General features: G+C 47.6%; 1 protein-coding gene across 3 annotated transcripts in view; it reads left to right on the forward strand.

Annotated features, from left to right (window-relative positions):
* STS (steroid sulfatase) overlaps positions 1-8,557 on the forward strand; it is a 115,418-nt gene extending 106,861 nt beyond the window's left edge. For all 3 annotated transcript variants that reach the window (XM_039839642.1, XM_039839644.1, XM_039839645.1), the window contains one exon: positions 6,495-8,557. In XM_039839642.1, the coding sequence (XP_039695576.1) occupies positions 6,495-6,871 (377 nt within the window). In that variant the 3' untranslated portion in view covers positions 6,872-8,557. The remainder of the gene's footprint in view (positions 1-6,494) is intronic.
* Positions 8,558-12,306: the final 3,749 nt, after the last annotated feature.

The following is a 12,306-nucleotide window of genomic DNA, read 5'->3' on the forward strand; positions in this document are numbered from 1 at the left end:
TGTGTCACATGTTGACTCCGTTACAAAATTAACTCACCCCTAGAATGCAGCTGAGGAAAGAGAGAAGAATCTCATCGTAGCTGAGATTCTCATTGTGGCTCATGGGTTAAGCAGGGCCAGGAAGACGGTGTCGGCTTGTGTCCTCGTTGATAATCTCAGCGGGCGTCCTGCTGACCTCCTTCTGGTAACCTCGTGTGCTTGCCGGAAGTGGGAGTTGAGGGGTCATGAAGAACATTTGGGGGTGCAGAGGCTGAGCTGACGTGGGCTGTGGCATTTTCAAGCGAACGCTCACTGCAGATCTTCACGGATTTCACCTTCCCTTACGGAGGACGAGCTCTCCCTCTCTCACTTTTCTTGGACGTAAGAAGAAGCATCGCGACGTTCAACCAGGCCGAGGATAATAGGCCGTCTCAGGACGTCCTGTTCCTTTTGGGAAGACCTCAGCCAAATGCTGCATTCGCAAAGGCTTTTCTGCTGTCAGGGGTTCGCCCTTGGGTTCTTTTAAACGTGTCTTCAGCCCAGTAGTAAGGGGATCACGTGGGACGGTGTCCCGGGATGGACAGAATCTGCTCTTGGTGACCTAGGAGAGGAGGGATGGAGAAGCCTTTCGTGAAAGTTCTCGATTTTTGTGTAGTCAGATCATCATGTCACAGACACTGTAGTAAAGGGTGTCACTTCCCAATCATTCATTTTCTTTGAGGGGAAAAAAACTCATGAATGAGTCTTCCTCTCTTCACATGGCCCTTCCTGTGACCTCACAAACAGTACGCGGCAGTTTTTTGAAAGACGTACCCGCTTGCCACCTAAAGTTTCCAGATGTTTGACCTAAGATGACATTAACATCCTAGACGAAAGAAGTGGCAGCTGTGGCTTTGGTTAATTTGCCGCAACTCTGACTTCCTTCTGGAGAGAAAATAATCAGATTAGAAATTTCTTTCTAGAATACCACAAAAAAAAAAAAAAAAAAGGCATTAGCCGCTTTCTGAGCTGCTGAAACACTCTTTTCTGCCCAGCTTAGGTCGGCTTCAGCTCGCTTCTGGACCTTTAGCACCAGCTGCTGATTCTAAGGCTTCTGCCTCCCTTCCCGCCTCGGGTTCCAGAAATTCTTCATTCTACAATGTCTTGCATCTCTTTTTTTTTTTTTTTTTTTGACGAGCACATCTCAAGCTTTTCCCATAAGTTCCGCTTTTCTGTTCTCACCCCGCCCTGGTCTGCTTCCATCTGCTATCGACCTGGCATTTTCTACGACATTTGAGTTCCAAATCTGAGGCGGGCTTTGCTTATAATAGTTGCTTTTTTTTTTTTTTTGTCTTCTTCACCTTGGAATCTTCCTATGCAAAAGCGTTTCACAGGTACCTGGATACTTAGCTCTTTGTTAATCGCTTATTCTCGAGGTTAGTCTTTTTATGCGAGTGCTGTGTATTTTTTTGAAGACATACTTCATCACCACACACTGGGACATTTGTTCCATCTCTGCCGTCTGGCAGACATTCTGATACAAAGTTTGCATTCAGCGCCTTTTCATCCTCACGATGAAGAGATTTTGATTATATTCACGTCAGGTTCGACTGTAACAGGAAACAAAAAGAAACAGCATCTTCCGTCGGAGGGACATTTATATCTGCACCTTGTGAGTTAAGTCTAGAGGTGAATGGTTCACGGAGCCTCAGGGGTGCAGACCCCCAGCTGCCCCCGCAAAGCCGGAGGACACAGAAGCCTCCTGTTCGTGCTGCATGAGGAAGGTATTCACTTAGGGGCATCACGACGGAAGAATGGATGGAAAAGAGGGAGGGAGAAGGGTGCACGTCACTTATGTCCCCGGGAACACGTCCAGGTTCTCCATTCTAGTTAGACCCCGAGAAGCTGCTCACCTGTCCACGCCTGGCTTCAAGGCAGGCTGACAAGTGGAGTCTTCAGCGTGAGTGTTCGTGTGCCCAGGTAACACTCGATGGCCGTGGAAGGTGGGGGTGACAGCTGGCAGAGGTGCAGGAGGCCACACAGTGGCACTTTGGGACAGAGTCGATGACAAAGTTGGATTTGCAGGCCGCCCTGTCTGCCTTCATGCCGTTCCGTGAAACGTCTTTTCCGAAGGCACAAAGGACTCGCGTTTGCCACTGTAACCCCTGTGACTGCTCACTCACCTGCTCACTTATCTGCCTCAGAGCCCAGGCGCTATGAGATCGCGGGGGGGCAGGGCAATCCAGGCGGCTCCAGAGGGCGCGAGGCTTCCCGTCACCCGTGTGGACAGCGTCCTCCCTCTGTTTCTGTCCCTTCCTGCCCGTGTCCTCATCCCGTTCACATACGAACTTGCCCAGCAACTTCTTAGGGACCGTCTATGCCGCGTAAGGCGCCAGGTCGTGTGTGCTCCGGAGATGCGGGTGACACAGCCTTGCGTTCTGAGTGCCAGTCTCCTACTGAGAGAGATGGAGTCTGCATCGGTGATTGGCCTTCAGGGACGAGTCTTGGGTGCAGATGGCCGACAGGAAGCAGGAAATGGGGATGATGCCGTCTGGGGATTAGGTCTGCCTCGAGGGGGAGGAGCCGTTGCAGGGCCTGGCAGGGTGGGTGCGGTCACAATATACAAAGCAGGGGACGGGGTTAGTGTGTGTGTTGGGCACCCAGTTTGTACCAGGTTATGTACGTCTGTCCCCCAATATGCAACACCGAGGCTTAGTCACAGGGACTGCTTTGTTTTGGGACAGTCAGGCATCAGCTGGGGGAGCTGGGATCGCCCTGACCCTCCTGGACTCGAAGCAGGTGTCTGAGCCACAGCCCTGACCTGCATCCTTTCTGCTCATGGTCACTGTGTCATCATTCCGCCGCAGGAAGCTGACCAAATGGGTCTAATCCGTGAGCCACAGTGCTGTGGGATCGTGTGTGTGCTTGTGCAGAAGACGCCAGGGTCCTGGGTGGCTCCAGGCGTGGCCCCATCGTAAGATCTTTGGGTCTCAGAAAGGAAGTGCGGCGTTGCTGTAGGGTAGCTGGCTGAGGATGAGGAGCAGGCGGAATGACTTTCGCGGAAGCGAAGAGGTCACCGGGACTTGGGGACAATGGGGTGGCTTTTCAGACAGCAGCTCGGTAGACGAGGTCAGTATTCCTGAGGGGCAAGCCTAGGGTCCCGTGGGTGTGGGCCTCTGGCAATGGGCCAGCACGACAGAGTTTGACATGGTCCTTGAAGAACTACCAGGAAATGATATAGCAAGAAAGGCGGCCGAGGCTGACCCCAAAATGTCTGAAAGATGTGGAATGCTCCGAGCATCCAAAATCACCCTCGCCAAGGCCAGCCGCTGAACAGCCTTCATCGAGAGAAGCCTAAATCCCAGGAATAAATGAAGAGGCAATGTGTAGAAGCCATTTAAATTCAGTTTCCGTGTTCTTTTACAATCCTTAGTGGAGGGTGGGGGGAAGTATGTTAAGACATGTGTCGCGGCGGTGACAGATTTGAGAGCAGACGGAAACCAGTGTGGTTTTCGCCTAGTTTGACCGTGGCTTTATACTCACAGCTAACTCGCACGTGGTCGCGCTGTGCTCCTCGCTGAGGGCTTGAGGATTCAGAACGGCTTCTCAACCCTCTAAGCAATGTCGTGAGGCCAGTACTGTGATCATCCTCACTTAGCAGGATGGGCCAGTGGGACACAGAGAGGTTCGTGGCCACGCCGAGTACCACACGGCTAGGAAGTCGCAGAGCCGGGACTCGAACCCGAGCGGTTGGAGCCTGGAGTTACGTGGGAATGCCAACAACATGGGCAGGAGAGTTAAAGCAAGTGACGCTGAGCAAGGCACCAGACGACGAAATGCTTCTGCAGCTCAAAGGGCAATCCAGTTTTCTCCCTCAACCGGGAGGCTGGAATTTTTAAAACAGAGGAAAATATATATATATATATTTGAAACCTAATGTTTTTCTAGTATATGGAGAAATCCAGGATAAAATAAGTTATCAAAATATTTTTAGCTGCACCGCCTCCCCCTCCCCAAATAATAATCTTGGAAGACAGGACTAAATGCACCTGTTGAAAACAGAAGGTGTCTCCTTTTTTATCAGACTGCGATTCGTTCTTCTTCTTTGAAAAGACAGCTTTGCAGAGGTGGATTTCTGGGTTCCCAGAGAATAACACACCTGGGTTATTAACATCCACTCACGATCAAATATAGCCGCACTTCTCTGGTCTGAGCAGAGCCAGTGGTCGAAAGAAATAGTCCAGAGAGAATAAGCAATTTATCTTTTTACGAAAAGCTTGAAACATTCAACTTTGAAGGTAAAAAGGCAAACACCTGTGTGTAGCTACCAAACGGTTCTTCAGAAAAATGCATTTTCGTGCCACACTTTTCTGACGTAGCCACTGAAAACCCCCATCCCCCTCCCCAAGGTGAGGCCACCTGGGCGCCCACCTGGCCTCACCACCACCGATTCAGTTCACTTCTGGGCTAAACGGCGCTAAATCAGGTCATAGTGAGATCCACATGCGCAGCTTTCAAAGGCAAGTGGGTGACACCGGCCCTTAAAGTGAATTTGTTCCAGGAGCCTGCTCCCCGGGGTTTTAAACACACTGAGACGTGATCTGAATGTCAAGTTCGAAACGCCATCCAGGTTTGCAGCGTGCTGAGCGAGAGCCGGAGGGGTCGGCGGCATGCGTGACCCTCTCTCAGGAGCCGCCTGGACCCCGCCGGTCCTGACTGAGGACCGGTTCTAAGTGGGCTGCGGGGTCACAGGAAAGGCTTCCGAAGGAATCGTCACACCTGGGAGGAAAGGGAACAGGTGGAGTCGATGCAGAGGCTCTTAACGTTACCCACTTCCTGCTGAAAGTCTGCTGCAGACAAGAGACATGTCAGGCGTGCTTTCTCCAGCCCGACGTGTCTGCGTGTCCGCCTGTCTTCATCTGCAAAAGGCAGGTCTCCTGCGCACGTGTCAGTGGACACGGACGTATGTCCCGCCCCCCGGCTTCAACTGTGCCACCGCCTGGACAATGCCATTATGGAGACCCTTTCAATCCATCACCTTGTGATTCCTAGTTCTTTCCAAGAGACCACAGAGAGTCTGAGGTCAGAGGCCGTTTGGGGACAATGCAGACACCCACGACGATTGTTTTCAGTTGATTCTATTAATTTATTCTGTATTTAGATCAGTCGGGTGCTAAATCCCCATGATTACGAAAGTCGCCGTCGCCATGCTACATGCAAATTATCAAAGCAAATTAAATCAGTGTGTGATGCTTACTCGTGGGAACGTGTCTACATTCTTATGTAAAAAAGCTGTAAGGGTAACGTGAAAAGGGACGTTGGCATTTTCTACGTCATATTTGGTCGGTTTCATACTCAGGAAACAGATTTTAAACCTCTGTCAGATGATGCCCGATTAGCATCACCTCTTCAGAAAGTCACGATGTTGTAGAATGAACCAGAAATCCACTGATTATTTCATATGTGTTTGAAAATCAGTTTTTTTTTTCTGAAAAAATCAATAGTTGGGGGTGTTGTGGGGCACAGAACTTAGATTATAAAACAATTTAACCATCCTACTCTGGAGTGGACGAACGTCTCTCATTTAGAAATTTTAACAGCTTCATTAAGGTATGAGAGACAGACCATAAAATTCCAGTTCAATGATTTTTAGGAAATGAATGGCGGGAGCTCTGTAACTCTAGTCACGATCTAATATGAGGACATCTCGGGGTCCAGTTACAGTCCGTCCCCAGCCTCACTCCCAGACTCATGTAGTTATGGCTTTGATGGGTTTGGGCTTTCTGCCAACTGAGAAAATGATATGGTGACTGAGGTCCTAGCCTCTGTGAAATCGTGTGACTGTGTGTGTGTGTGTGTGTGTGTGTGTGTGTGTACACGTGCAGGCTTACCGTCCCTCGAGTAAGTATTAGCATCGAGCCCACCCGTTTCTTTCCTTGGTTTTTAAGCAGAAATACAAGCCGAACGTTAAAAATGTCGACGGTGGCCTACGTGGGTTTGCAGAGCGAGGAGCTTGTAATCTGTTAGTCAGTACATATTTATTGGTCTACACTTCCAAGCCATGAGGTTATCAGAGTGAATGACAGTCCCGTTTGAGTTCTGTGCTCCGACAGTCGGTGGGCGCTCCCCGTCCGCCCAGCGCGCCATCGCCTGGTGCCTTAGGGATTGGGGGGCGGGAAGGAGGGGTGACAGGAAAGAGAGAGAGAGAGAGATTCTGAATCAGAAGACAATGGAACGGTCGTGACGTGTGAAAATTTGAGCCACAGCAGCTACAGCCAAGTGACCTCTATCTTTGTTCTCTGGCAGTTAAACAGATACAGGGTTCTGTTTGTTTTTGTTTGTTTGTTTGTTTGTTTGTTTTTAAGCTATGACGCTGACCCTTTTGCACGTTAAGGGTGAGAAATACGAACGCCATCCATAATCGCACGCTAAGTCTTCGCCGTCTTAAAGGCCGGGGCTGCGTAGGGGCTGTGCATGCTCCCCCGGGGGATCGACCGCGTGCCCGTGACACCAACCTCTGTTCTTCTGAACCGCAGGCACGTCCGTCTGGAAAGCCTTCTTCTTCACGCCCAAGTTCAGCCCCGAGGGCGCCAATGGATGCTTTCCCACGCAAGTGTGTCTCTGTTACGGGCACTTCGTCACCCGCCATCACCCGCCACTCCTGTTCGACCTCTCCAAAGACCCCAGGGAGAGAAACCCCGTAACTCCGACAAGCGAGCCTCGGTTCCGGGAGATCGTGGCCACCATGGAGGAGGCCGCCACCCGCCACACCCAGACGGTGCGGGACGTCCCCGACCAGTTTTCTCTCGGGAACATTCTCTGGAAGCCGTGGCTTCAGATGTGCTGCCCGTCATCCTCCGGCCTGTCTTGCCAGTGTGACCGAGAGAAACAGGACAGACAAGTGAGCCGTTAGCCGTGGTGCGTCTGGGGACGTGTGGCCCCCACGCCACCTCCTTCGTGACAAACACACACGAGGAGTGGCGCGGGGCGAAGCCAGCACCTCGGATCAGATTCTCTCTCTACCTTTTCACCTGAAGGCGCCATCGAGAGCTTTGCAGAAATTAGAGGGACAAATGTGAGTCGTGTGCCTTACGTGGCCGGACTTTTTGCACTGTATAAACACATAGGGGGGTTTCACAGAGAGTGTCTCCTCGAGAGCAGACGGGTGTTAGGGCAGGGCCAGAGGTCACCTGCTCACCCCTCAGCGAACGCGTCTGATCCACGGGACACGGTGTCATTTACTCCACAATTTGACACATCGCTGTGACTCCATCAGTGCCACTAAAACGGAGAATAAAGTGTAAGAGACGTTTAGCAAATCTTAACATATACAGCTTTATAACGAATAAAGGACCATCTTCTTTACCGATAACAGATGATAACTTCCAATTTAGTAATTGGAAGGCAGTTATTATCAGTATTATTTAGAACACATATGAAATATTATTCAGAAGATATATGCTTATCTATATACACAGTTTATTTCTTTCAACAAGGTTAAAATATTTAAACTATAGAACTAGAAGGTTATCAGTATCTAACTAAAATCGATACAGTCTCACAGATAATGTACTTTTAATGAGGATTTTTCCTTTCAGAAATTGCCGCAAATCTGTCACATTGTTTTAGGAAATACTCTTATTAAAGATTGCACTAACATGTTAATAGTCTGAGAGGATTATTGTTGATATTATCATGCAGAAACTATTTAAAGCCACTATTACGAACTTATGTTTTACGATGATCGTGTTTACTCAAAGTTTAACGCCCTCGATGCAAACAGACTTTTAGAAACACTTAATGATGTGGAATGTGTGTCGGAGGATTAAATAACTCGAAACTTGTTTACAGATTATGTGAAGGCATATTTATGTGTAGAATGATTGTCTAACCCGCACAAACAAAAAATGAAGGACTCACATACCTCTAGAGGTGAAATGAGCTTTGAAGAAGCATGGGCCTCGATGTAACTTAACTTAGATCGCCATTATGTTTCGGGGCATTTGAAAATGAGGTTTCTTGGCAATAACCATTCACCATCTGAAAGTGTCGCCTAGGATGTACGACAGGAAAACAGAACCCTTTTGTCCAGGGGAGACCTGATCGTCTCGAAGACCTGGCTTATTAACACAGTTGTACCTGGCTCCCTGCTCTCAAAGCATCGATCGATCGCTATACCCACTTGAACGACACATCCTGACGTCAGTGGGTTCAGAAGCTTTTATGTACATTCTTTAAAAAACACACACAGGAAAACAACAACAATAGCAACAAAGAAACCCCTTTGTATTCCTAGTATTTCAAAGATGTTACAAGCCAAGCAAACGGTATCATTTTACAAGGTCAGAAACACTGCGTGAAAAACAGTGTCAGCCCGCACATCAGGGTACTTAAGGATTCGGGGAAGGAAGGAGACTCCAGATGGCCCTTGCAGGGAGGCACAGGGAGCAGAGGAGGAAAGGCACGGGGGACATATTTGGTCTGTGTTGGAAGGACTGTCGCCTGTAACATGAGTGCATGTGGTCGAGGGTTCTTAAAAGCTTGTTCGCATGTTCGTGAGAAGTCAAAATAAAATTTTCCTTGGCGATGAAGGAAATCATGCTGTCACCTCCTGTTTTCTCTCGTGGCTTAATTCAGCCGGCGTGGGCTGCGTTTCCTCCAGCAGCAGTGCATTCTGAGTGCCTAAGGCTCGGGGAGGGGCCCAGAGGGGCAGATAAGGAGTAAATGAGCCCCCGACCTCCGGGATTAGAGGGCCAGGGAGGACAAGTTACCATCGCACTCACTGCCTGCACCCTTTCGGGGGGGCTCACCGAAAAGGTCTTATTTTTGTTTTAAATTTTACTCATCTCCCTCCACTTTTAGTAATCATCGGCTCATTCTTTATAGCTATGGGTCTGTTTCTGTTTTGTTTATTTACTATTTATTTTTAAGTGATTTTCGTTTTATTTATATCTTCTATTATTTTTTTTTTTTAAGTTCCACATATAAGTGAGATCAGACGGTATTGGTCTTTCTCTGACTTATTGCACTCAGCATAATGCCCTCTAGGTCCATCCACGTGGTCACAAATGACAATATTTCATTCTTTTTTATTGTGACGTGATATCCATATATTACTTCATATACCCCACCTCTTTTATATATAATATAAAATGTATATATATATAATATGTATAATGTAAATATATTATATATATAATGTGAAGTAATATCCATATATTACTTCATATACCCCACCTCTTTTATATATATATAAAATGTATATATATATATAATATATATAATGTAAATATATTGTAGATATAATGTGAAGTAATATCCATATATTACTTCATATACTCCACCTCTTAAATATATATATATCTATTTTGTCCATTCATCTACTGATAGACACACACACAACAATGTCTGGATTTCTGTTAAAATCAAAGGGAAATAATGGACATTTGGGGTAAAGACCACGGTGCCAACACAGCCGTAAAGTAGTGTTTCAGTGTCTTTTACCCTATTTTACGTTTCTGTGGAACGTGGCTTTATCTTAAAACCTATCTACGTGGAAAGCTTCATGGGCCGTGCGAGTTTTAATCGGCCCGTCTCCAGGTACAGCCACTGCTTTGCTCCATGGGTGTACAGAGTGGAGAAGCCTGAAGAGTCTAATATTGACTACGGAAAGCATTTTATATGTCTTCTCTTTCGACGAGATTCCTTAGGAGAGAGACAGAATCAGGATAAATTCCTAGAGCAGTGAGAAGGAGGAGGAACCTGGGGCTCAGATAGACTCTCGTCTGACCCAGCCATTCTGGATCAAAGCGAGACCGTGTCCGAGGGAGGCGGGCAGGGGGCAGGTGACAGCAAGGAAGGACTTGTGCCGACCCGAGATGCTTACTCTGCAGAGGCTCCTGTCCGGCTGTCAAGTGGGGCTAAACCCCATTCCCTCACTTTGGCCTTCGAAGCCTGGGATGTGTGACGTCAATGACGGACTTCACCGCCACCCTAGCTGTCTGATCTCTGCTGAGCTTCTGTCCACCTCGCTCCCCCCACAGCTCCCCTCCCCACCTGCCTCGGACAACGTGAGTTTGAGAGTCCAACACCTCGTCCTCCTCTGCGTCTGGGTACCACAACCTGCTTCTCTGTTGCTGGAGGAGAATCTAGCCCGCATAAAATGATCGTGAGGAACCCGCTTGTACCAATGTCCACTGTGACGTTACAGGAGCCTTTTTCAATGACGGGGCTGTCAGCTTTGCTCCTTAGAATTCTGACAGCTTAAAAGCCACCCACGTGTTTATGCAAAGGAGACGTTCTGTAACGATTTGTCACACGCTCAGCCTCAGAGCGGCTCTGGTCATGAAATCCAGAACTCAAGTGACTTTTCATGATAACACTGTTTATTTTAAGTGGCAAATACATCCTGTCTTCAAAGAAAAGCAATGTCTACAGTGCCCAGGTATGCTTTACTCAGTAAGCCAACATAAGCACTTTCGTACTGAGGTCTGAGGCGTAAAATTGCCCTCCCTCATTATATGAGGACCATTATCTGAGCTACCTGAGCTGAGGGCTAGTGATGTTTTTCTAAGCACACAACTTCCAACGAATGTATTTTTATAAATACGTACTTGGAATTGCCTATCTAAATGTATACTGTCTAAATTTCCCCCAGCCGCTGGCCAGCACCATCCTGCCCTCTGCTGCTATGAGTTTGACCCTTTGAAGCACCTCATGGAGTAGAGTCACAGTATTTGTCCTTTTGTGACCGACTTCTGTCACTTAGCATAATGTCCTCAAGGTTCAGCCATGTTGTTGCACGTGACAGGATTTCCTTCTTTCTTAAGATTGAAAGGGAGCTAACTATTATAAAAAAAAAAATACCACAAAAGTTGATGAGAATGTGAAGAAATTGGAACCCTTTACAGTGTTGGGAATGCAAAATGATGCCACCATGGTGGAAAACAGTACGCAGTTTCCTTGACCAAATTAAAAACAGAACAACCTTAGGACCCAGGCTTCTCACGTCTGGGTCTTTATGCAGAAGAATGGAAGTCAGGCTCTTGGAGAGAGATCTGCACAGTCGGTTTACTATAGCATATTCGCAAAGGCCAAGATGTAGATGCAGGTAAAAGTCCCAGGGCGGATGAATGCACGAAGAAAATGCATGAGGTCCTCGACAACTGTCAACCGTAGAAACGCGGGAAGCAGACACACTTAAAAATACAATAGTGGTGATGACCACTACTTCCATTTGGCCCAGGATTGTGAATGCGTGAGTCTGCGACTGTGATGTGAGTGAGTGAGAAGCATGAACTGAAGGCTTTACACGGCCAACAGACCGATGATTAGTTCAGTGCCGACGTGCTTTCTCCAAGTGGAATATTCCATTTTGCCTCATTGATCGTATGAAGATAGAGGACTTCAAACTATATGACACGTATCGAGGGATGATGGTATTTTAATGGCAAATTTTTCCAATGAATATGTTTTTATAAATTATTCTTTGAATTCTCTGTGAACTCTATCACCTTGGACATACTTTAAAAAGCGTTTCCTGTGTCTTGGTAAAAAAGAAAAACGCAGTAAATCTGATGCCTTGGCTTTGTTGATCAGATTTAAGTGTTAGGAAAAGGTCAAACCTTGATGTGTATGTTTTAGCTCCTTCTTTCAACAGACTTTCAAGTTACGCCACATAACGGGTGTCAGATATGTCCAATTAATTCAGGAGATGCTTGCTTCTCACGCTCGTCTGTAAAAGTCGGGGTTGAAGACATTCCGTGAATGCAAAGCATCAGCGCTCTGAAAATCCGAGACTTTCCACAGCAAGGTTTGAAAGGAACGTTGTCTCATGTGTCTAGTGAAGGTGACAAGTGCTGTACGAAAATGGGGTGAAAACACAGAACTTCAGATAACTCAGGAAGAGGCGTCGTGCGTGCCATTTTATCAGACATGGGAAGCGCTTTGGGATAGTGAGCTGAGAGAGAGGGGTGTCAGGCCATCCCCTGGAGCTGTGTCAGGGAGCCCTGGGTACACCGTCCCATCAGTATACATTTAGATAAAGCCTCTGCAGCAGCTCATCCCTGACGGTGGCTCTGATGGTGATGTGGGAAACAGTTCCAGGGACCGACTGGGACCCAGTAGGCTGGACTACGGGATGCGGTGTGTGACACAGGCAGCACACGGTTTCGTGGCTTCATCTAGGTAATCGTCACTGCACATCGATCAGGTGTTCCAAATGTCCGATCACAGACAAGCAAATAGATACAGGTACAGGAAATAAATGGGCTGCGTCTTGCTTAGATTTCTCGAGTGAACCCTCAGCTGAGAAAGAAGTAAGTGGATAGATTTGTCCATATCTTCACG

The sequence above is a fragment of the Pteropus medius genome, unplaced genomic scaffold (genome assembly GCF_902729225.1).
Source record: "Pteropus medius unplaced genomic scaffold, Ma_sr-lr_union100, whole genome shotgun sequence".
Taxonomy (NCBI): domain Eukaryota; kingdom Metazoa; phylum Chordata; class Mammalia; order Chiroptera; family Pteropodidae; genus Pteropus; species Pteropus medius.